Source organism: Polypterus senegalus, chromosome 6 (genome assembly GCF_016835505.1).
Source record: "Polypterus senegalus isolate Bchr_013 chromosome 6, ASM1683550v1, whole genome shotgun sequence".
Lineage (NCBI taxonomy): Eukaryota > Metazoa > Chordata > Cladistia > Polypteriformes > Polypteridae > Polypterus > Polypterus senegalus.
In genome coordinates, this window is record NC_053159.1 from 132,787,499 (window position 1) to 132,814,529 (window position 27,031).

At 37.8% G+C, this 27,031-nt stretch overlaps 1 protein-coding gene across 1 annotated transcript in view; it reads left to right on the plus strand.

Annotated features, from left to right (window-relative positions):
- Positions 1-22,532, plus strand: part of kiaa0753 (KIAA0753 ortholog) — a 95,953-nt gene extending 73,421 nt beyond the window's left edge. Inside the window, exons 18-19 of the mRNA XM_039757227.1 lie at positions 16,900-17,121; positions 20,365-22,532. Of these exons, the coding sequence (XP_039613161.1) occupies positions 16,900-17,121; positions 20,365-20,470 (328 nt within the window). The 3' untranslated portion in view covers positions 20,471-22,532. The remainder of the gene's footprint in view (positions 1-16,899; positions 17,122-20,364) is intronic.
- Positions 22,533-27,031: the final 4,499 nt, after the last annotated feature.

Below are 27,031 nucleotides of genomic sequence, written 5' to 3' on the forward strand. Positions count from 1 at the left end.
AGTAAAGCAAAAAAATGTGTGTTTCCTTTGTTTACAAGGTACTGGCATTCCTACAGCTCATTCCTGTGTTCATAAATGTTTCCCAGGAAACACTTCAGTCTGTTGTTGTTAACAAACAGAATCTAACAAGGATAGAAAAAGAAGTGGAAGGCCTAGATACAAAAGAGGATAAGTACAATATAGCCTCTGTTTTGAGAAATGGATTCCTTACAGGTCCTCATTTGGCTCTATCCTTAAATAGTACACACCCAATATTAGTGTTATCTATAGCAGTGAAAAGAAAAGGTTAAATTGGTCAAAAGAACAAACCATTGACAGAGGATTTTTTCTTTGCAGTTCTGAGTCTAAGGCCAGCATTCTAGAGTCATTGTTTGCAGAAATGGCATGTCCATCCATTCATCTTCCATGCCTGCTTTATTCTGAGTAGAGTCACAGAGATTCAGGAGCCTATTCCAGCAAACACAGGGCACAAGGCAGAAACAATCCCTGGACAAGGCACTAGTTCATCTCAGGGTAAACAGACACACACACATACTAGGGCCAATTTAGAATTGCCAGTCCACCTAACCTGCATGTCTTTTGATTATGGGAGGAAACCCACACAAGCATAGGAAGAACAAGCACACTCCATGCAGGAAGGATCAGGGACATGAACATCAGCTCCTTGTCGTGAGCCAGCAGTGCTACCACTGAGAAGTGGCGTGTGAAGTACAGAATCAGTTTACTGTAGCAAAGCATACTGAAGCTTGGAATTTCTCATCCACACACAGTGCTCTCACAAAACACAATATTAACATTGGGTCCATCCTCAATCCAGATATCAGTTGTGGATCTCATGATGATAATCTTTGCACTAACCTTCCTATACAGCAGAGGCTGAACTGCTTAAAAAAGGAAAAAAAACGATTGCTTGCTAAGCAACTAATAACTTGGCTTTAGTTAATCCATGCGCATCATAACCCCACATTCTCTACAGCTGACTATGGTTGCTTATCAGATGCAGTGAATTCTGTAATTATTCCCTTTGTCTATGAACTTTCCTTTTTCTTTCACCAAGATACTGTTGCAAAGTCTGGTGAGTAGTGAGTTCAGTTTTGCACTGTTCAGCAATAGCAGTCAAGTCAAAGAAGGTTTTGCATTACTGTAGGTTAATCCCTTTGGTATTAATAAAAGTTAATATAACCTAGTCTAATTGATTCCTAGTGAGAAAATCTTGGCCATTGACAACTCATCCTAAAATTTTACATTATATGTTGCTTGTGCTATATGTCTAGGATGGGTTGAAATCTAAATAATCAGCGTAGACCTTTGCATTAACGTGGGCAGCGCACCATGCAATACATACAAGAGGGGACCCAAAAATAACCAGAAATATTTTAAAACGTGTTTAATTTCATTTTCTGTACAAACTACAATTAGTCTCCTTCAAAGTACTCTCCATTGGCGGAAATACACACTTGTTTAACCGTTTGTTCCATTGTTCAAAACATTTTTTAAATTCGTCTGAAGTAATGCCCATTAATGCTCTGGTCGTTTCTTGTTTTACCTCTTCGACGTCAGTAAAACGCCTTCCTTTCAAGTCTTTTTTCATCCGAGGGAACAAAAAGAAATCACATGGAGCTAAATCCAGTGAGTAGGGTGGGTGGTTCAGGGTTGTCATACTGTTTCAATAACAATAGTTTCTGCAACACTTTTCATGAAGAAAACAAAATTTCACTGCCGCGCATTGCTCACGATAATCGGCCATCGTAAAAAAACAACGCTTGCACAAAACTACTTTTACAAAATTCACTGAACACAAGCACAACCGTCCTGTAGGCAGACTGACTTGTGAGGAGTATAACTAGATCGCCCTAGCGACCCAACCACGTACTACAAGTACCAACCTAACAACAACAAAATTCCGGTTATTTTTGGGTCCCCCCTCGTATGTCTTTGTTACATGCCATTTGGTATTGGATTCCATTAAAGCAGTGTTAATGTTTGTGATGCACTATCTATTGGAATGATAAATTCAATGCATTTTATTACTGAAAATGTTTGTGATGGCTATTTTTTGGAATGAGAGAGGCATAATAACCATATGGACTTACATACATACACTTATCCTTTTATTAAGGTGGATAAGGTCAGTATTGATTTGTATGTTGTGATTACATACACATTGTAAATTAGTTTATACAGTACATGTCATATTTGAACAAGAAACACACCTATATTATGAAATTCAAAGTAAGGCCACCTGTGTGTGACAGTATTACTGCATATTAACCTTTCACCCTCCCCCCAGGGCATGGTTTCATCTCAAAAGACCAAATCACAGTAATTATTTAAGCCATGTGGTTGGTTTTCTTTTGATTTATTTCCATATGTGAGAACTCACACAAGAGAACAGAAAATGTATCCTTACCATGAGAAAAAAATTACCAGGAATATGCAATTAAATGCTTATTTCCAGATCCCCTTTCTTGTCACAAACATGCATCAGAAATGCAGAAGGTGCAAATCAATACTCAACAACGGTCTTGGCTTGAAAAATTGACATATTTGGTAAGTTTTTAAGATTTTCCTCCTTATGCCCTCCATGCCATCTTTCTTGGTGCACAATTTTAACTTCACATACTATGTTTGTGAAGAAATAAACACTGAAGTTGTCCTTTAAGGTAGAGGTTGATTTGTCTGGTTTTGCTTTCTTCATATTCTTAGAAGACCCTTAATAATACACAAGTTTTTGTTAAATATTAATAACATTTTATTGATTAAATTATGGGATCATTTATATTGAAAACCAAGGAGCTTTGAATATTGCATCACTTTATTTAGTAAATAACTACCAATATTTATTGCTAACTTTTCACTTGCTGTCTTTCGTCTACTGTTCAGATGTGAGAGAGTGAAAAAAATCTAAAAAGCTGCAAATATTGAATAATCGTGTGCACATTTAAATATAATAAATGTCAACATATACATGTGTTCAGATATGAAGAAATATTATTGAATATGATATTGGTTACATGATGGTTTCTAACATTTTCTGCTTTTTCTTGTTTGACAAAGGCAATTATGAATCAAGCATCCTTTCAAATGCTTCTTTGAATATCAGTTTCATATGTGATCTGTGGACTGTGACCGAACAACATTTTGCTGTCGTTTTGATATCTTCTGCAATATACATTGTTTTCTAGGAGGGGAAAAAAGGTTTTGTCACAGTACTTTATTCTGCAGCTATTATATTGCAAGTGATTGCTCAGCTTTGATCTTCTATATTAAGTGACTCTCATTCCAGGCCTTGTTTTGTGCTATTTTCAATCTTATTGGAGTTATTTTTTGTGGGCTTTGAGAAATAAAATGGTATAAAAGCTGCTTATATCAGGTCACTTGGATAAAATCCCAAACTCAATGTATAAATAAGACCATTTTATTGGTGTCTGTGGCAGAAATCTTCCAAATCTGTTTGAAATAAGTAATAATGTTGGTTACTAATTACAATTTACCTCTGTTAGAGCAGTTGCAGTGCAGTGATTTATCATTTTCATTTTTTAAGCTACTGCCACGCTGACATACACAAAATATACACATTTGCTCTTGAAGCTGTCTCTGTCTTCATACTTGATTAGTTAACTTTAGTATAAACTGATTTTAACAAATGACTAAGTAGCAGGCCACACACCAAACCCTGAAAGGTTGCTAAACTACATAGCCATTTTCTGTCATGATTTGTTTTATTATTGCTGTAAAAATGTTTTTGATTAAAATGAACTGGAGACTAGTAGGAATGTTGAAATTTAAAAATAAATCTGAATGAATATGTAATATTCAATGACTTTTATTGACTTACTAAACACATTTAAATAGCAAGTTTTAATGAATATGTAGATGTGCATCTTTCCAAACTCCTCTAGGTTTACCTTGAGATAATGTAATAGCTGAATAATCCAGTAGAGTGAGGTGTAACTATTTTGCTTCTTTTAAACTAATTACAGTTCATTTCTGTAGTAACAAAAAACATTAAAGAACTCATGAAGGCAAAAATAAAACCGCAGCACCCAAAGTTGTCTGTTAAAATACATGTTTCATATTCCTTTTCCAGAACAGTTAAAAAAAAAAAAATCAACCCCCTCCCTTAAATGACTAAAATTTCAAATGCCTGCATATAAATCTATTGCAGGCCTTTTTTCTGCATTTGGTCTTCTGTTTTGTGGCATTTTTCTTGTTACAGTAGTTGCACTATATATGATTTAGTGGTAGTAATAGTATTGTCATGTGTATAGGAATACTGTACATATCCTAATATGTCATAACTGACAAGGGTAAAGATCACAAACATATAGGAAATCCATTTAGTGCTTAGTTTTAATGCAATGTGTTCCATTAGTGGTTAAGGCAGAACCAATTTATATGCTAAGTACACTAGAGTTTAATTAAGATTATATTGTGTCAAAATGGGTGCTTTTCTCTTGCTTCTCTATGGTGACTTTGTCAGCTGTCATTTGTCTGTGTGGAGCCTGTCATCTCTCCAACCAGATAAATGTGTGGCATTTACCCATAATTTTTCATAGCAGCATTTAAACTGTCTTAAAGCCATTATAAATTAGGACATAAAATGTTGCTTGCTTAGTTCTAATTATTTAAGATCCTGGCCTCCTTGCGATTACTTGATTTCCCAAAGAACTTGGAATACTGATGCAGATACTTTGCACAGTCAAGCAAATTAGTGTTTTTTTTTTGTTTGCAGCTGGTCTGACTATGCTACCACAGGCAGATTACAGTTTACAGATTATATTTGCACATTTTAAAATAGGTGAAACTTGTGTTTTCCTTTTTCATCTTCAGTGACTTAAATGTTGTCATGCTATAATTTTTACACGTTCAGTTCATTCTCCTTTTTACAATAAGAGCCTATTTTATAAAGCATTTTATATTTTTAACTAAAGAATTCTATCTGTCTGTCTGTCTGTCTGTCTGTCTGTCTGTCTGTTTGTGTGTGTGTGTGTATATGTATATGTATATGTATGTATATATATATATATATATATATATATATATATATATCTCATGCATGTGTGAATAGGACATTTGGCAAGTCATTTGGAATACATGGTAGGTAATTATGTTGACAGCAGTGTTAGTTTTTGGAACAAATAATAAGAAATAATAACTCATTCCAAAATAACTTATTAGCAAATCTGATCTCACAGAAACAAATTTTCAAGCAATGTTTTGAATTCAAAGTTCAATAAACTAGGATGCAAAAGGCCTAAATATTCTTATTTTGTGAGTAGACTTTTTATTACCATTTAAATGTCAAATACAAAAATAGGTCAAGTAATGTCACTTTGGAGAATTTAAACAACAAAAAATATGAATACCTCAACAATCGTCATCAACCAAGCCTCATGAATTAATAAAACAAGTAGATTTAGAGGGATACCATCCAGTAATAGGCTCCATAAGAAAAAAGAGTAAAGGAATAGATTGAAAAAGAAAAAAAATCATAGGTCAAGAGCAAGGTTCGTACACTGGACTCTTGAACCAGCTTTACTATTGACTTCCACCTGCCAATATTTTGGCTAGATGACCCATTGAACCATGCCTTGGAGAGTTCAAATAAATTTTATTAAAGAATTAAGATTTCTAAAAAATAAAACAAAAAGAGACAGTGAAGGCCAAAATATATTTCACAAGAAAAACTTAATTTGACCCGACCTTCTGGAGGGGATAAAAAAACACATTACATTACATCATTTGGTAGATTTGTTAACATGATGTGCTCAACACATCTGTTTTGTTGAAGAACTTATTTTATCTTCCTTCATAATTTAAAAAAACATCTATCATAGCACCTTAATCTTTGTATACCTAACATGAAAGGGTTCATCTCCTTCAGTCTTTCCTCAGAGCTTATAGCCTGCAGTTTTAAAGTCAGTGTAACAACTCTTTCACACAGTATTTGGGTTAATAAGGCTAACAGTCCCATTACCAATCCCTGAAGACCCAACTTTTCAGATAAAAACTGCTGTTTCATCTAATTTTACACATATCTGTTCATTGCCACTTACATTCCCTCTTGAGGCACCTTGCTAGATTTTTGTTGCATCCCCATTAAATTCCAGCATACTAGTTAAACATAATAACCTCGATCTAAACCAATGTCAAATGTTCACTAATGAATCTGTATTTAGGATGTTTTGGTCCATCAATTAATTTTACTATGGTATATACAGTACTAACTAGTTACAAAGTTGGCTCATACACTTTTTATGGAATGTGATTGTGTTTGCCAGTCTTTAATAATTTCTCCTAGGAGGCATAATTTTATTTTGGAAATTTTGAAATATCTTTCCCTTCTCTTCCTTAATGTATTTCAACAGGCTGGTTATAGTATAAATAAAATTATGAGATGCTATGGTCTGTCTCCTCGAAACCTGTAAGTTTTTTGACTGATCAGGCAGATACTCACAGACTTTGAAAAAAATGTATGAAAGAATTTTGACAGCATTCTGTTTTCAGCTTTATCTACAAAAAATAGCCTTTGCTAAGGAGCATATCATACGTGGGCCTTGGGGCAAGATGTGTTTCTTTGAGTCAAAAACAAAAACTGTCTCTTATTCATTATTCATCACATTATTCCTTTTCAAAGTAGAATAGAGCTTAACTGTATTGGTTAATGATAAAATATAAATAATTTCCATTATAACTTAATATATATTTTTGGTATATATTGTTTATAGTACGAGTTTTTAGGAGATCTTGTTGTAGACATAGGCACTGATTATCACTAAGTATTGCATTTCTTTATTCTTCTTTCAGCTGTTCCCATTAGGGGTTGCCATAGAGGATCATCTTTTTCCATATCTTCCTGTCCTCTACATCTTGCTCTGTTACACACATAACCTGCATGTCTTCTCCCACCACATCCGTAAACTTTCTCTTAGGAATTCCTCTTGCCTGGCAGCTTTATCCTTAGCATCCTTTTCCCAATATACTCAGCATCTCTCCTCAGCACATGTCCAAACCAACGCAATCTCTCCTCTCTGACTTTGTCTCCAAACCATCCAACTGACTCTCTAATGTACCCATTTCTAATCCTGCCCATGTCTAATGCAAATTCAACATGTTTAACTCTGCCACCTCCAGCTCTGTCTCCTGCTTTCTGGTCAGTACCACCGTCTCCAACCCATATAACATAGCTAGTCTCATTACCGTCCTACAGACCTTCCCTTTCACTCTTGCTGATACCTGTCTGCCGCAAATCACTGCTGAAATTCTTCTCCACCCATTCCACCCTGTCTGCACTCTCTTTTTCAACTCTCTTCCACTATCCCCGTTACTCAGTACTGTTGATCCCTAGTATTTAAACTCATTCACCTTCACCAACTCTACTCCCTACATTCTCACCATTCCACTGACCTCCCTGTCATTTACACAGGGTATTCTGTCTTGTTCCTACTGACCTTCATTCCTGTCCTCTCTAGAGCATATCTACACCTCTCCAGGGACTACTCAATTTGTTCCCTACTGTCACTACAGATCACCATGTCATCAGCAAACATCATAGTCCACAGGAACTCCTGTCTAATCTTGTCTGTCAACCTGTCCATCACCATTGCAAATAAGAAAGGGCTCACAGCTGATCCCTGATGTAATCCCACCTCCATTTTGAATGCATCCTTCAGACCTCACTACTGTCACACTTCCCTCGTACATATCCAGTATAACTCTTAAATACTTCTCTGCCACTCCCGACTTCCTCATACAATAACGCAACTCCTGTCGAGGCATCCTGTCATATGCTTTCTCCAGGTCCACAAAAATGCAATGCAACACCTTCTGGCCTTCTCTAAACTTCTCCATCAACACCCTCAGCGTAAACATAGCATCTGTAGTGTTCTTTCTTTGCATGAAACCATACTGCTGCGCACTAATCATCACCTCCCTTCTTAACCGAGCTTCTACTACTCTTTCCCATAACTTTCACACTGTGGCTCATCAATTTTATCCTCCTATAGTTACTACAGCTCTGCACATCACCCTTATTCTTAAAAATCAGTACCAGTACACTTCTTCTCCACTCCTCAGGCATCCTGCCACTTTCCAAGATTCCATTAAACAATCTGGTTAAAAACTTCACTGACATCTCTCCTAAACACCTGCATGCTTCCACAGATATGCCATCTGGACCAACAGCCTTTCCATTCTTCATCTTCTTCATAGCTGTTCTTACTTCCTCCTTGCTAATCCGTTGCACTTCCTGATTCACTATGTCCATATCATCCAGCCTTCTTTCTATCTCATTCTCTTCATTCATCAGCCTCTCAAAGTACTCTTTCCATCTGTTCAACAAACTCTCCTCGCTTGTGAGTATGTTTCTATCCTTATCCTTTATCACCCTAACCTACTGCAAATCTTCCCCAGCTTGGTCCCTCTATCTAGCCAATTGGTACAGATCCTTTTCTACCTCCTTAGTGTCCAACCACTCATATAACTTAAAATTATGCATTTTCTTTAGACTTTGCCACCTCTCTCTTCACCTTACGCTTTATCACCTTGTACTCTCGTCTACTTTCTACATTTCTCTGACTATCCCACTTCTTCCTTGCCAACCTCTTCGTAAGTGTGCCGTCATGTACTTCCTTATTCCACCACCAGGTTTTCTTTTCCTCCTTCCTTTGTCCATATGTCACAGTAAGCATCCTTCTTGCTGTCACCCTTACTACATCTGCTATAGTTGCCCATCTATCTGGCAACTCTTCAATGCTTCCCAGTGCCTGTCTTTCCTCCTCCCTGAACTCAACCTTGCAGTCTTCGTTTCTCAGCTTTTGATCATTGGCTCTGCCTTCACTCTCCTCCTCTTCTTGATCTCCATTGTCATCCTACAGACCACCACCCAATGCTGCCCATATTATACCTTCCCCTGCCACCACTTTACAATCTTCGGTCTCCTTCAGATTGACCCTCCTGCATAGGATGTAATCTACCTGTGTGCATCTTCCTCCACTCTTGAAAATCACCCGATGTTCATCCCTCTTCTTAAAATACATATTCACCACAGCTATGTCCATCCTTTTCACAAAATCTAATATCGTCTGACCTTCTTCATTCCTCCATACATACCCATCACCTCCTTATCCCCTCTGTTCCCTTCACCAACATGTCCATTGAAATCTGCTCCGATCATCACTCTCAGTCCCTTGGCACACTGTCCATTACTTCCTCCAGCTCATTTCAGAAATCTTCTTTCTCATTCATTGGATACCCAACTTGTGCGACATATGCTCTAACAACATTCATCATCACAGCTTCAGTTTCCAGCTTCATAATCATCACTCTGTCTGACACTCTTTTCGCCTCCATAACTATCTTGACATACAGTTCCTTCAGGTGGAAAAATTTGAATCCACCACCGATCTACCTGGCCTTACTCCCCTTCAATTTAGTCTCTTGCGCGAACAATATATAAACCTTCCTTTTCTCCATCACATCAGCTAATTCTGTGCCCTTACCAATCATAGTCATGCATTCAAAATTCCTACCCTCAGTTTCACTCTCTTTACCTTCTTCCTGTCCTCCTGCCACTGGACTCGTCTCCTCCATCTTCTTCTCGTTCTTCGGCTAACAGTAGCCCAATTTCTGTCGACACCCTGTTGGCTAACAGTACTGGTGGTGGCTGTTGTTAACCTGGGCCTTGACTGATCTGGTATGAAAATATGTATTGTCCAAATATTGATCTGGCAAAAGTTTACACCGGATGCCCTTTGAAACACACTGGTTTGTGCATCTCCTGTGGCTGGGTTATCACATTTCTATATTATTTTTAAAAATATACCTTTTTTCCTACGGCTCTGAATATAGAAGAAAAATCTTTTTATCCAGAACATGCATCTCTGACTTTACCACCAGGTTCTACATATCTTAAACATTAAAAGGGAATCTTTCATTTCTTTGTCCTTCTCTGACATGACTAGTGTTTGTATTATTATTTTGTGCTATTTAGATTGAGTTATACAGCAACCTGTGAAAATTCAAGTTGTTGTCATTTTGATAATGCAGACATAATGCTGTTAAAAAAACCTATTCTAGGAGCATTTTATGTGATAATTTCGTTTTATGCCTTTTATCTTTTTTCTTGCTTTATTGATTTCCTTTAAGTAAATGTATACTATACAGTACTTTGTGGTTCTTTATTGGTACAGTAATGGATTGTTTGATATACCTGTTTCTTTTAGTATCGCCCTCTCTACTGTTTTTTCCGGCCTTGTTCTGTTCTATACTAGAAGGTGTGAATTACCTCTGTATGAGTGAAGAAGGACCATTTCAATCTACTGATTTCCACTCTCACCCAGCAAATGCCTTAACAGGATCAAGTGGCATTCAGCAGTGTACTATTGCTCTAGTCCATCAGTGTTGAGGCCCACACACTTTAATTGAATATTGAGACTGCCTATTGTGTTTCTAAATATAGCAAGGCCTCAGTGGTAGCTTACATGTTAGCAGATTATTATCCTGGCAGCAAGACTGCTTGGCTGAGATACGACTTCTGTCTCTGCCTGTACTCTTGTAATGTTAACCAGATAACTGCAGCTCTGTAGGAGAGATTCTGAGCTGCTTAGTAAAATATGTGTTCTGTTCTCATAATTAACTCCTATAAAATCCACTTACCTTATTTATTTACCATAATACAGAGTAGTTCTGGCATATTGTAAATAAACCAAATTTAATAAGGAGATAGAATGTAAAATGTATATTGTATATACTGTATGAGAATGAAGGATGCATTACTTCAGTGATTTTCACTTCTGTGATTGGAAATTCCAGGCAGCCTCTTTTGTGGTGACCTCCAAACACAATATTACAGGCAGCAGTTTTAATCTATAAGGTTCTCAGTCCTGGGGATCTGATGTATATTTCCCTTATACTTTAAACTGTGCAGTGAATAAAGATTATAAAAGGTATATTTCATTCTGCATAAATGCCACAGCATAAACAAATAAATAATATTCCAAATCCCGGCTGCCATGCTCAGTTATTATTCATACAGACACTAATCAGTTTAGGTTGTTCTTGATTGTTAGCAAGTAGCTAAAATCTGCCTGCAGCAAAATAATCATATAATATATTTACCCTTAAATCTCTTCAGCTTCGCTGCTCTATTTTTTTCCCCCTTCTTTATTGAGTACTGTCTTACTGTAATAAATTAATGCATTTAAAGAGCAAGAAGAACATAGCCGCAATTTCCTTTTGATGGATTTAGCTAGAACTGCAATTTATTCTGTAATAATAATACTCGGTTTTTGAGTTGAAAAAATGGAAGTGTGAAAATGTTCTGATTGAGATGTCTTGCATAACCTAATGTATTTCTTGATATTCGTATGACAAAGGGCAACAATAAAAGGAGGAAACCTTAAATAATAAGTATTTGTTTCCCTTTCATTTGCAGTATGTTTTCTGTTTTGTTTTTTAGAGACTTGTTTACTGTTTAATGACCTCTTGGGCACAGCCATCAGCAGTGTGTCTGTTTGCTGAGAGAGTGTCAACCTTGTCGAGAGGTTTACTTACCTTGGCAATGACATTCATGTCTCTGGTGACTCTTCCTATGAAGTCAGTAGACGGATTGGGAGAGCATAAGGGGTTATGAGGTCGCTTATGAGGTGTGTGGAGCTCCCGATATCTGTGCAAAAAAGGATGTTCCAAGTCTTTAGAGTCCTGGTGCTTCCTGTCTTGCTATATGGTTGCAAGACATGGACGCTATCCAGTGACCTGAGATGAAGACTGGACTCCTTTTGTACTGTGTCTCTCTGGAAAATCCTTGGGTACCGTTGGTTTGACTTTGTGTCGAATGAGCGGTATCTCGTGAAGTCCTGAATGAGGCACATTGCCTGCATTGTCAGTTACGGCACTGCGGACATGTGGAGCGATTTACCAGAGGGTGATCCGGCTTGTAGGATACTCATTGTTGGGGACCCAAGTGGCTGGACCAGGCCAAGGGGTAACCCACGTAACACCTGGCTGTGGCAGATAGCATGTAATTTCCGGAGGGTGGGACCTGGGCCACGTGGCTGCCCAGGGGGTTGCAAAACGGGATCCTGAGCTGTTTCGTCATGTGGTGGATGTGGCAACGCACAGTACTAATGCATGCTCCCCAACTTGACTTGACTTGTTTACTGTTGCCTGTGATGCAAGGTCCAGCTGTAACTTAGTTTGTACCCTTACTTGTCTTGGCCTCTTAGCATTTCACTGTAAGTTATGCAGCTGTGAGCCACATCCTATTTACTTATTTTTTTAAGAGGAGGAACACATAATGAAGCAATTTGGACAAGTGGCCTTTTTGTGAATGGTCACTCAAACGGTCATTTGCACTTTTATGGATTAGGATTTCAGCCATGGCTTGCATTAAAAATATTAAATGCTGGATGGAGTGCAGCTGTTTAAGATTAAATTATAGCAGCACAGAACTCATGCTGTCACTAAAAGCTCTGCTTAAGAAAATGAACTCCTCACTCACTCTCAGTCATCATACTGTTAGAAATTCATCTTTTATGTTAGGTAGAATGCCCAGTGGGGGCTGGGTGGTCTCATGGCCTTGGGACCCCTGCAGATTTTTTTTTTTTTTTCTCTCTAGCCCTCTGGAGTTCTTTTGTTTCATTTTTTTCTGCCCTCCCGGCCATCGGACCTAACTTTATTCTTTGTTATTTATTACTGCCTAATCTTATTTTTATATTTCTATTTTTTATAAACTTTTCTTTCTTCATCTTGTTAAGCAAATTGAGCTACACTATTTGTATGAAAACGTGCAATATAAATGTATGTTGTTGTTTCATTGCTCCTTCCTTATTCAACTTGTGTAGATTATATGAAGAAAATGACTTACACCCACCTTTACAATTTGTTCAGTTCTTTCTGATACTCATCAAGTCCCTCATTAGCATTTGTAACAGGCACATATTCTGTTATCCTAGCTCCAGGTACAGTAGTTCACAATTCTGTTACAAGAGTCCCTGCTCAGACTCTCAGCAGTGAGCACATAACTTGTTCTGTTAGATCTTCATTTGTTCCTGGGGTCTTATAATAATGAATACAGAGTAGTTTTGCTAACCTATAAAGCTATAACTGGTTTACACCGGACTACGTCAGTAACCTCCTACAGTTTTACAGTCCTCCTGTTCTACTCTGGTCCACTGATGCTAGCAGCTTTTTTGGAGTCAAACTAACCCATTTTCTATGGGTGACAGATTATTCAGCTCTATTATACCCAGACTTATGAATCGCCTTTTCAAAAGAATTAGATTTGCTGACTCAAAATATTCTTTTAACTTGCATCTACAAGAAAGCATTTAGCTTACTGTGAGATTCTAGTTAGCCCTTCCTCCTGGTTCACCATGTCTATCCAAGTGTTTGTGATTATATACACAGTATCAAAAAGATGTTATTTGTTTATTGTCATTAAGGATTTTGTATAATATTGCTTATTGCTTTTTGTGCTGCTGCAGAAATTTGTGTTTCATGTATTTATCTTTTAGTTGATGTTAAATACTTTGATATTAGGTTATATCTAGTGTCATTCATTGAGTTGTTTTTGTTCTGCTATTCCTGTTATATTCTTTTGAATATTTGCAAAATGATTTAAGTATCAGAAAGGGGACAAATAAATAAAATATATTACTACTAGCAGACCTGGCGCACTTCGCTGTTTTTCCAATCAAGACGTCCTGTCTTTTTCAGATTCTTTTAACCGCCTGGTTTCGGCAGCCAATCGTCCTTTTCCCAATCAAGAAGACCTCTCTTGAGATCCGTTTAATGGCCTTGTTGATTGCATGTCTTCCAAGGTAGTTTCAATACGCATTTCTTCCACTTAGTCTTCTCCCCTTTTATGAGTGACTGTGTAAGTACCGTGTGTACTAAACAGTCAATTAGTAAAGGAGAAAGGACTAAACAGTAAGGAAAAAGAATGGCAAGACCGCGTCAGCTGCGGAGCTCAGCTCGGAGCGAAATGAAGTGAATGAAATGACGTGAATGGGAGAGGAGATGATCACGTGACTCCCCCACCCACCTTAACTCTCAATCCCTCCACAAACACAGTCTCTCGGTTCTCAACTCTCCTTTATCTACTATATATAGATATAGATATATAGTTAGATAGATAGATAGATAGATATATATATATATATATATATATATATATATATATATATATATATATATATATATATATATATATATATATATATATATATATATATATATATATATATATATATATATAGATATAAACTGCTCAAAAAAATTAAAGGAACACTTTGAAAACACATCAGATCTCAATGGGAAAAAGAAATCCTCCTGGATATCTATACTGATATAGACTGGGTAATGTGTTAGGAACGAAAGGATGCCACATTGTTTGATGGAAATGAAAATGATCAACCTACAGAGCCCTGAATTCAAAGACGCCCCAAAAATCAGAGTGAAAAAATTATGTGGCAGGCTAGTCCATTTTGCCAAAATTTAATTGCAGCAACTCAAAATTGTATGCAGCACTTTGTATGGCCCCTGTGTTCTTGTATACATGCCTGACAACATCAGTGCATGCATATATCGGTGAGATGACAGATGGTGTTGTGGGGGATCTCCTCCCAGATCTGGACCAGGGCATCACTGAGCTCCTGGACAGTCTGAGGTGCAACCTGGTGGTATTGGATGGACCAAAACATAATGTCCCAGAGGTGTCCTATTGGATTTAGGTCAGGAAAGTGTGGTGGCCAGTCAATGGTATCAATTCCTTCATCCTCCAGGAACTGCCTGCATACTCTCACCACATGAGGCCAGGAATTGTCGTGCACCAGGAGCCACTGTACCAGCATTGGGTCTGACAATGGGTCCAAGGATTTCATCCTGATACCTAATGGCAGCCAAGGTGCCTTTGTCAAGCCTGTAGCGGTCTGTGTGACCCTCCATGGATATGCCTCCCCAGACAATCATTAACCCACCACCAAACTTCTCATGCTGAATGATGTTACAGGCAGCATAATGTTCTCCATGGCTTCTCCAGACCCTTTCACTTCTGTCACGTGCTCAGGGTGAACCTGCTCTCATCTGTAAAAAGCACAGGGCACCAGTGGCGCATCTGCCAATTCTGGTATTCTATGGCGAATGCCAATCGAGCAGCATGCTGCTGGGCAGTGAGCTCAGGGCCCATTAGAGGACATGGTGCCCTTGGGTCACCCTCATGAAGTCTTTCTGGTTGTTTGGTCAGAGACATTCACACTAGTGGCCTGCTGGAGGTCATTTTGTAGGGCTCTGGCAGTGCTCATCCTGTTCCTCCTTGCCCAAAGGAGCAGATACTGGTCCTGCTGATGGGTTATGGACCTTCTATAGCCCTCTCCAGCTCTCCTAGAGTAACTGCTTGTCTCCTAGAATCTCCTCCATGCCCCTGAGACTGTGCAGGGAGACACAGCAAACCTTCTGGCAATGACACGTATTGATGTGCCATCCTGGAGAAGTTGGACTACCTGTGCAACCTCTGTAGGGTCCAGGTATCACCTCATGCTACCAGTAGTGACACTGACTGTAGCCAAATGCAAAACTAGTGAAGAAACAGTCAGAAAAGATGAGGAGGGAAAAATGTCAGTGGCCTCCACCTGTTAAACCATTCCTGTTTTGGGGGACATCTCATTGTTGCCCCTCTAGTGCATCTGTTATTAATTTCATTAACACCACAGCAGCTGAAACTGATTAACAACCCCCTTTGCTACTTAACTGACCAGATTAATATCCCATAAGTTTCATTGACTTTATGCTATACTCTGATTAAAAAATGTTCCTTTAATTCTTTTGAGCAGTATATATATAGATATAGATATAGATATAGATATATAGATATAGATATATATAGATATAGATATAGATATAGATATATAGATTATTATATTTATTGATGTCGCTTTTAAGTTCCTTCTATGTACATTTTCACAGCTATCGTAATGAAAAATAAAATTTTATTTTTAAGACTAGGGGGCTTCGAACCTAATCCCCATCCCCTCCCAGCCAGTGATACACGCCAACCACTTCACATCTCTGTCGCTTACGTTGTGAAGAGCGGGGCTGAACGCACCCCAAGGAGACACGGTTATGATCTGACACCACCTAGTTTTTTTTTTATTTATTAAACATCCTCTTTGCTCGATCAGCTGCTGGCTTGCATCTGCTGCTGCCTTTCCGCGTGATCTGCATCTCGTGCGGCGCACTTCTGTCATATCACCTACAGTATGTCCATATATTCAATCTCTTTTTGCTTTTACCTTTTCATCAATATCGCATTGAATTTTGATTCCTTGTTTGGAATTGCATCGTGACAACACAACGTATAACTGCCCAAGAGTGAATATCATTTCTTTCTCTCTCCAAGAAATGTGTCTGACATAACCACACAGAACTTTTCCAGATCTCTTTGCATAAGCTTTTGTCTTGCGGGACTTCCGGCCCCGGGCATGGTTACATCCCTTGGAACGAAGACTTATCTTGTGGGATGTGAAAGTGTCTCTGAGACAATCACATCTCGTCTCCTTCCAAGATTTTTTTTTAATAATAGAGAGAAACCATTCACTTATTGGGATTTCTTTTTTGTCCAGATTTATGTGGAATTCCATTTATAGCTTTTTACTAAGTTGCTACTGTTAATAGCAGTCACTTTGACTAAGATACTGCCTGGAATAGATTTACATGTGTAACTTATATGAACATTTAATTTGTAGTAAAATTGTAATACAATTATTCTTTGAACAAGTTTTATAGCAGACTTTATGTCCAAGTGCTTTCCATTTAGGTGTTTTACTTAATTGTACTTAACTTGAATGGATCACTTTTGTTGTTGTGTTTCTACTGTAGCTTTGTTTCTGTGTTTTACAGTGTTGTGCATGAGGACTCATCTATAGAAGAACAGTCACAGGAAAATGAAAACCCCACCATACCCAAGGCGGTGGAATTTAGAAATCCAGCAGCAACAACTCTCTTCTTACCAAAACGAATGCAACAAAACATCCTTGACTACAGAGAGAGGCATGAGGCTTTTCTCCGGCTTATATATCATGATGCTGTAGGAGGGTTTAACCCCTGGGATATTGTAAACAGGTCAGTTTTACCAAAAAAAAAAAACACAAAACAATTTAATTTTATTAATGACATTTGTGGTTAGTGATGATTAAAAAATAAGAATATATTCTGAGAGATTTGAATGCCTTGATAAAGAAAATGAAAACAACATTGTAATCTTAATGAACTCTGGCACACACTCATGCATATATTGCAGAAATATTCATTTTGATTGAAAAAGAAGTAGTTGTTGGTGACACTGCAGCAGTGATCAGCACTTCTGCCTCATAGGTTCAGCATCCTGAGTTCACATCCCACAGTGTAACGTACACTGTTTTGCCAGAAAGCTGGTCATGCATTCACACTGTGTTAATAACTTGACCAGTGCAGGGTGATTTCCTATTCCTATTTTCCAGAGTATAAAAGAAAATGAGATTTCAGTAACATTATAGAAACTTAAATATGTTTCTGCTCTTCTTTATTAGTTTGGATGTGTCATTTCCCTATTAATGTGTTTGTTTTCTTAGGAGAAGAATTTAGGACTCCAGGAAAAAGTGGCAGTTGTTTTCTGTTTGGTATGATTCCTACTATAACACTGCAAAGCAGTTATGTAATCTGCCCACACCATTTTTTTTCAATCTTGAGTAAGGCCCTTAACCTACAATGCTTCGTCCTGGGTATGATGTTAAGCTGCATCCAGCACTGCAAGCAGGTCCTCCAACTTACAGGGAAATAAAACTTGGGGGTTGGTGGCAGGATTGGCACTCCAGCCACCGTAAAAACCAATGTGGTGCTGAGGTGTGACCTGCTGCACTTAGGTCCCAATCCGAGTGGCTTGTCGTGTGGTCGGTGCCACAACATGCTATCAGCACATGCTCCCGAACCTCCTATAGAATTAAACTTGGGTGAGTTGTGACATAGAGCCAGACATGGACATATATGTATGATGGTTTCCAGAACATGTTTTGGGTTTGTTGCATATTATTCCGGACTGTGGCACTTTGCTCTATTAATTTTTCTTTTTATTCTTCAAAGTATAGAAAAGTCCTTAAGAATCAATCTGCTTCATTTTGAAAGAATGTTGAGAGTACTGCCCAACCGATATGGATTTTTCAGTCCTATAACGATTTTGATATATGGTCAGAAAAGATGACTGATTAGCGATACATAGTGTATTGATATTGCTGTTGTGTATTAGGTGTTTTTTTTATTTTTTTTTTATTTAAATAAACCCAAAACAGAGAGACATCTAAAGTTTGTCACTTTCTTTTAAATATGCTCTGCAGGTGGCGTGAGCACAAGCATCTAATTGTTAAATCGATGCATATAAAGATAATAATAGTCCATGATGACTTAAATATGAAGGATAAACCTTACTGATTAAAAGTTTTTTATATTACGTACTCTCATCTGACAATTATACGAAGCAAGAATTTTTTAAGGGATTAATGAATGACTGATTAAATAAACAAGTGCATGGGCATATGTTCTAAGAGATCCATCCATCCATTATCTAACCCACTACATCCTAACTACAGGGTCATGGGGGTCCGCTGGAGCCAATCCCAGCCAACACACGGCGCAAGGCAGGAAATAAACCCCGGGCAGGGTACCAGCCCACCGCAGGGCGCACGCACGCACGCACACACACACATACACACACACACACCAAGCACAATTTAGAATCACCAATGTACCTAACCTGCATGTCTTTGGACTGTGGGAAGAAACCGGAGTACCCAGAGGAAACCCATGCAGACACGGGGAGAACCCGGGAAGTGAACCCAGGTCTCCTAACTGCGAGGCAGCAGTGCTACCCACTATGCCACCGTGCCACCAATTCTAAGAGATGTATTCATTAATTAAACAAATATTTTTACCAGTACATATACTATTTAATGAGCAGTATTATTGTTATACACCCAGATTTGTGCCTGCCATAAGCTTATCCAGCTTTCTTTTTTACTTTTTGAACTTTAAACGCTTTACCAGTTTTATTTGCTTATATTACAATTCCTAAAAGAAAGAGTGCCTGTTTATTAGACTTGGCAGTCTAGTAGAACATTTAAATTTGCATATCTCCCAGAGTCACACAGAGACCAACACCAATTTCTCACATTAGCAGATTCCAAAGACATACTCAAAAGAGTAGGGAGGAGAATAAACTAAGACAGCAGGCTGGAAAACAACACGAGTGACCATCGCAAAGGAAGTAGAATTGGAATATATTTTTTTTTAAATAAAATACATAAGGACACCTATCATAAGTCATATTGTTGTTAAAGTTTATTGACATTTAAAATGGTACTTGTCCTGAATAAAAAGCTGATTGAGAACCAATAGTCCCGCGCTTTGCTCTTGACCTAATTCACTGAAAAACGCAAAAATGTCGGTCAATACACCAAGCTAACTTTTAACTTCTCCAGTTGTTTACTTGAATATATTTTAATAACTACAACACAGTCAGCTAAGGAAGTCACAAACCTGGTTTGGTAGCTTTTGTCCCAGCTTATACTGTGCCAGTAAGGAAGTCTTAATTAAAATCCAAAAGGATGACATTTTATTACATTACAGCTGTAAACTAAAACATCTCTGCTTTATAAGAACATGTACCAAATGAAAAGTTTTTGATGGAGATAAATTAATGCCCCTTCGTTTGACAAGTCCAAAGAAATTCAAAGACAGCACAGCATTTTAGGAAAACTTATTTGCATAAAAAGTGATTGATTCTCTCACATCAGCAAGCAATAATAAAAATCTCACATTACTCCTTTTGTGGGTTTCCAATTCAAAAAGTCAATTTGATTTTATTCATTTTGTGATAAATGTGCTGTGCAGTTGTTCAGGTTCATTTTACCAAAATTATGCTGATGTTTCCACCGAGTTCTATTGATCTGTTTTTCAAACTCGCCCACCGCATACCATGACTCGGCTCCATTTTACCGGAAGCACCTATGCTTGTGTGCCCTTGTCTCAGATTTCTCCTTGTCTTTTTCTTTACAGAGAAAAAGTGACATTTTCTTGCATCTAGTTTCAATACAAAGTGGTAAGACATCCACAGATTGTTTGTTTTTTATTTGCATAACAATGCATTCTTTATTTCCTGTAAATGTTTCAGGTATTTTCAAAATCAGATATCTAGTGTGCACCCACTCCACAACTTGAAGCACTTTTTCATGAAGTTCTATAAGTGGTTTTTGATTCAGCAAAGTGTACTATTTTGAGATTACATAACTGGAATCTGTCAGCTATGTCTAACTCATTATTTTTTTACCTCCACAGTCTAGCTGAAGAACTGATGTCTGAAGCCCTGAGTGAGGTTGCTGCAGAATTCCAAGGTGTCTGTGAGGAGTATGCAGAGGCTGTTTTTACCTCTGAGTTTTTATAGCCCAGAGATTTGTCATCTTTTTTTTTTCCTCTCAAGAAAATTCAATTAATTGTTTCCTGTATTTTGTTTCCTGAGGTTGTTGATTTTTAAACTTCCATCAGTCTGTAAAATCAATAGAAAGGAGGCCAGTAGGCTTGCCTGTGGACTAAGAATCTTACTCTTGTATCTATATCGGTATGATGCCTGCCTGTTCAAACCATGTACATTTGACTTGAAAAATATGAAGAAGGCAAATCCCAAAGCCTTTAAGATTAAGTCCCGTTTGAGAGGATTCAGAAAACACTTGTGACAAAATGTGTTTTATTTATTAGCCTTTTGAGCACTGCATGCAGTACAGACCCAGACCCCACCTCTTGAAGAGGCCGATTATGTGTGCTTTGTGGGTTGCAAGCATGTCATTCTGTGACTCATAGTCATAACATCACAGAACAGTCGCACACAAACCTGAATTGCTGTACTTAATGTTTTAAAGATAAAAGACATTGCAATTATCTAAACGATTCGGCACCCTCTGGATTAAGGACTGCTTGTAAACGGCAGGGTCACTGATTGAATTACAGTAAGTACCCCTCTGAGGCACTGAGGCGATGCTTTCTTCTTGCTGGTTAGATCTAAAAGTTGGAAATGAGATTTCCCGATGCACAGTTTGCCGTTCATCCAGATTTGTTTTTTTTTTCTCATATGTACAAACTGAATCTTAACAGGTTTTTAGCCATGGTAGGTGTAAAACAAATTGACTTGACAATCAGCGAAGTTAGGAGTGCAGACTGTAAGGATTTAAAACCCTGTAACATGCTTGTTTGTTTATAAACTCTTAAACATGGATGAGCACAAAATCTGTACCACCTCCCACCACAGTATTAACTGGACTCTAATATTTAAATCATTTTCCTCAGAATTCTTGTCCTGTCCACTATCAGTCTTGTTACAAACTTGACTAGGTCCATTCTTCAAAGTCTGCTTGGCTCGCCATATCTCATGTTTCTAGAGTTATAGGTGTTTGACTTGAAGGGTTCACATAGTTTAATGCTCAGTATTGTTTCTTTAAATCTTGTGTATTTTATACAATTTAAGGACTAAAGAGTTTGAGACTTTATGGATTACTGAACAGGCCTACCTGAGCACATGTAGCTAGACTATGAAAGTTCTAAGGAAACCCCATCTGACCAACTTCTTTTAATGCAGCTGTTCTTTAGTGTTTAAGTTCACTTTCTTCAGACTTACACAAAAAAAAAAACTTTACAGGTGGTGGACTTCCTACTATAGAAGGGATGCTATAGTAGTGAAATCTACCTTGGCGGATGTGCCAAGGGAACCTTTCGCCTTTTTAATAACTCTCTAGACCTGCAAGTGTTAATGCAGTAGTAGTCTGACAAATGGCATGTCATACAAATGTATAGTCTTGCCATTCTCATTGGATGAAGTATTGCCAGCTTGTGTTGTTTACTGTGAAAATAGGCAAACTTGTCTCCTTGCCTTGTTTATTTCCCCGTTTTAGACTGAAAGGTTATGAATATGTAGGTAGCAGGAAGTGAACATGCAAGCATTTGTTTCAAGAGGGAGGATAGATCTACAATCAAAATAATGGAAGGCACTCACTCGATGGTTTGTGTATGAGAAATGATAAGCAAAGAGATACGCCCATTGATTTGTGAGGCCTGAAGAGAGACACAGACAGCAACGCTCTTGTACAGATCATAATAAGCCTTGTGTTCGCTTACATTGACCTCGTAGTGACCAACACCTAAAATGAACAAATGGTGTAATTAATTCATACAAAGCAGGACTGAGACCAGATCACTGTTAATTGAGCTCATGAATACAATGGCTCCCTCATTTTATACTCATGATAATAATGGTTTTTGAAAGTCTTCTCTTTTTATTATGCCTTTGCTCTATAGTAAGCCATATATCTTTTTAAAGATATAAAGCAGCTTTCCAAAAAGTATGTATTTACATGTTTGTGTGTTTCCCTAATAATCTGCAAAAATACTTGAAAAGTGTTTTGTAGTTTAAATGATTTTGTGTGTATTTAAGAATTATATTTTTTCAAATAAATTGTTTTTACAAGAAATTTGCAAAATAGTTTGTCTTTATATGTAATAGATTAAACCATGAATATCACTGATGATTAGTATGTGTGAATTTATATTTATTTATGTAATGTTTCTTTAATGCATCACATCAAGAAGAGGAGTTTTGATGTTTACTGTACTTTCACCATAGTGTTACATTACAATATCTGCAAACAGATGGGTATTTAATATACATAGAAATGCCAGTAAGTAGGGCTGCAAAATTGGCCAAATCAAAGGAGAACATAAACGAAGAAATGAATCATCATTTCAGAAGAAATCTTGGCATCACTATCTGACTGTCGCTGACGGCAGCGCAGAAGCAGTAAGTAAACTCTTCCTTATGCTTCGCTGCTTACCTTTGCCAGATGTGGCACAGCAGTTTCTGCACAGCAGAGCAGCTTACTTGTCCTCTGCAGACTCTGATGTGAATAAAGAGTGCAGACAAATACTTCTATGATTTAACTTTTTGTTCCACTCTTATTTTAAAAGTAATATTTAATTATTTTCCCTTCCTTTTTCTATGTATTAAGCATTCTAAATGTATTGGAGAAAGCGTAAGACTTTTTATTTACTAAGCTCTCTTTTAAGTTATGTACAGGTATTCTTTCACTATGCAGGCCTATTCAAGTTCAGTCCTGGGGGACCCAACCACTATTACAACAGGTGAGTCATTTTTGTGCTTGATTAATATTATTGGTTTCTTATTTTGCATTCAAAAAATGTAGTAGTGTAATGTTTACATTTGTAAGAACGTTACTAACATAGCTTTAAGTGCTTAACTCTGTTTTGTGATTATCTTTGTAACTTTCTTTTTCTTTGTGCTATTTTTCCTCTTAATTGTATCCAAGTACTGATAATTAATGATGGACGCAGATGCACATTAACACTCAGATAATCAGATGTCCCTGACAGCTTCAAAAGGACAACAATTATCCATATGCCTCAGAAAACAGAAGAGGCCTGTCTGAATGAGAACAGACCGGTGGCACACACTCTAGTCGTGATTAAATACTTTGAGAGATTTTTGCTGGGGCACATTAAACAGTGTATTCCAGATAGTCCTGATACTTGACAGAGGATGCCATATCTCCGCACTTCACACTATTTCAGCACATCTGGATAGCAAAAGCTGATATGTCAGAGTTCTGTTTATGGACTACATCTTAGCGTTTAACACTGTTGCACCCTCAAAGTGGACCATCAGACTCTTCAATTTATGTCTTGTCGTCATCCTCTGCAACTGGGTTATGGACTTCCAAACTAGTGGACCTTTACTTGTGTAGATTAGCAGCATCTCATCCTTTGTGCTGGCCCTTAGTACTGACACTCCACAGGGTTGTGTGCTGAGCCCCCTGCTGTACTACCTGTTCACCTCTGACTGGTTGGCCAGACAAAACCCCAGGCCCTCCATTAAATTACCACCATCATAGACCTGATTAGCAATGCTGAAACAACTTAGAGACAAGGTTTGCCTGCTAACTCAGGGATTTCAGGGCAACAATCACACCCTTAATGTCAGCAAAGGAGCCTGGTTACAGACTTCAGGAGACAGGACCCTGCATTCATCTATATCCATGTTAAATTTCTCAGAATTAACTGAAGTGGACACAACACATTTCAGCTCTTATCACAATCTAATCTAGTCTCTGTCTCTGTCTCTATCTCTGTCTCTGTCTCTGTCTCTATCTCTATCTCTATCTCTATCTCTATCTCTATCTCTATATCTCTGTCTCTGTCTCTGTCTCTGTCTCTCCTATTTATTTTATTATTTATTGTGTGAACACTGAAGACATGCAGGTACAAATTCCATTGTACTGTATATACAACAATAAACATGATTTGAATTGAATGCTAACAAAGCAGCACCTAGAGTACTTTAGTGTTATTCACTTGTTGTACTTGTTAACAAATAAATACTTAAATAACCTGAGCATTTTCAAAGCACAAAATATTAAGCAGCAAGATCAAAAGAATGATTTCATCTTTTTCTGCTTCAGCCAGTAATCATTTAGCATAAAAACCTCATATTTTCTACAGTAACACAAGAAGACACAGAAACAGAGAAATGGCAGATTACTTAATTAATGGAGGAATCAAATTATAAGAATGAATTGTTTGGGATGAAAACCTGCAGCCATGGAGGGGCTGAACTTTAAAAACCCCTCTTTAGAATTCCATGGTTCTAGCTTTTGTGTGGGACAGTTAAATAGAGAAAAAGTAAAGAAATGGAAAGTGAGACTTATTTGTACAAAGAAGCTGTAAAAGTTGCCAATTTGTACAATATTTTGGTAAATAAAATGTTTTGATCAGCCATAAAACAATATTAAAAAAGAAAAATTAATGAAATGAGCTATGGTAGTTTAGCTTTAGTGCCTTCAGTAGCTGCATCATGTCTCTCGAATGATGGCCACAGATTTGGGAAGTGGCTGTCTTGGAGCTTTAAATGTCACTGCTGTGGCCAATACATATGACCTGATTGCTGTGCTGTAATTTTTAAATAAAACGTTTCATCAAAAAAAGAATCCCCCACTGTACATCAAATTCAATAATGTTTAGTGTCCAGAGACTGCAGTAGCTCTTGCAGTTTCATTCTAAAACATCTTTTGAGCTCTTCAGCAGGTGCACCATTAACCTACACCTCTGAACCCTTGGCCCTTAATAACAAGCATTAAAGATAAAAGAACATCCACTTGTGGCTCTTTAGAGCCTCTGCTGCCTGTGCACCTTGCCAATAAACAGCAAAGCTCTGCCTCCTCTGCTCTCCAGTCAAGCACATTATTATTGCTTTTGTGCTTCAGTGACGCACATTGAAACGTTCTTCAGTCTGTGTGAGTTTCTCATCTGGGACTTGAGACTGTCTGACAGAAAATGAATGTATAAGAGTGGCTTTGTAACAGCAATATATTGCCTTGGTCCTCCTCTTGTCTGCTTGCTCAGCTGCTCTCCGAGTGTGGGGCCTGCAAGGTGAAATTACAGCGGGGTAGGCAATGGCATCTTAATACTTCTTGGCTGATTTTGTGATGGGTCCCAAGTACTTAAGCTTCTTTTTTCTCATATGGTGCTTGACAGGTATAACAGGTAGCTTGGAGCTATCGTTCCTCCCAAATATTAAAGCAGAAAATCATTTTCACATTTCATGCCCTAAGCTTTACTTTCTGTATTTATAGAAAGTGACTATATGCAGTAAAAGGAGCCTTATCATTTCTTTTACTGAATCCAGAGTCCCACCGGCTGAATCGCTTTACTTCTTCCATAATTTTAAAGTCCTGTTCTTCTGCTTTGCAGTATCCTGTGTGGTCTGTTGGTTAAGACGCTGAATTTAAGCAATAGTGCTGCTAGCTTAATCTGATATAGTTACAGTTGCAGAACCACAGAAACAATTGTACATGATTTGTAAGGTGCTTTTAATAAATTTTATAGATACACCTTAATGTTAACAATTGAATGGATCTTAAGATAAGTTTTATTTTTTCCCCAACATCACAGGAATGTCAATCAAGTTATCACTTCTGGAGATGGAATAGGACCAGAGAGTGGACGGGATACTATGGAATCACCAATGACAGGCCTGGAGTCGCACCTTTTATATAGTTCTTATACACCAACTGAGCAAATTATTTAGGGCCACTATAATAACATTGGGCAAGACCTTCTTTTGCTGTTAAAACAGCCTTGAAATCCACAACATGCTTTAAACATTCCTTTAAAGATTCGGGTCCATTTTAACATGATTGAATCACTCAGTTTCTGCAGATTTGTTAGCTCCACATTCATTCTTTGAATCTCCTGTTCTATCACATCCCAAATGTGGTCTATTGAATTCAGATCTGGTGACTGAGAAGGCCACTGGAAAACACTGCACGTATTGTCATTTTTATTAAACCAGTCTGAGATGACTTTTGCTTTGTGACATATGGTGCATTATCATGATGGATGTAGCTATTAGAAGATGGGTTAACTGTGACCATGAAAGGAAGCACATGGCCAGCAATGACACTCAAATAGGCCATGGCATTCCATCAATGATGGATTTGTATTGGATTTATGCTGTTGGTGTCATATTCTGACTCTACCATCTTTGACTTAGCAGATATTGAGGTTCATCAGACCAAGCTTAATTTTTCCAGTTTTTAGATCTCCAGTTTTGGTGAGCCATTGTCCACTGCAGCTTCAGCTTTCTGTTCTTGGCTGACAGGAGTGGAACCTGACGTGGTCTTCTGCTGTTGTAGCCCATCCACCTCAGAGTTGGATGTGTTGTGCATTTAGAGATGCTTTTCTGCTCACCACAATTGTACAGAGCAGTTATCCGAGTTACCTTTCAGTCAGCTTGAAGCAGGCTAGCCGTTCTCCTCTGACTTCTCGCATTAACAAGACGTTCCTGACCACTGCTCACTCGACCTTTTTTTTTTTCTCATGCCATTCTGACTAAACTTCAAAGACTGTTGTGTGAAAATCTGTGGAGATCAGCAGTTACAGAAATACT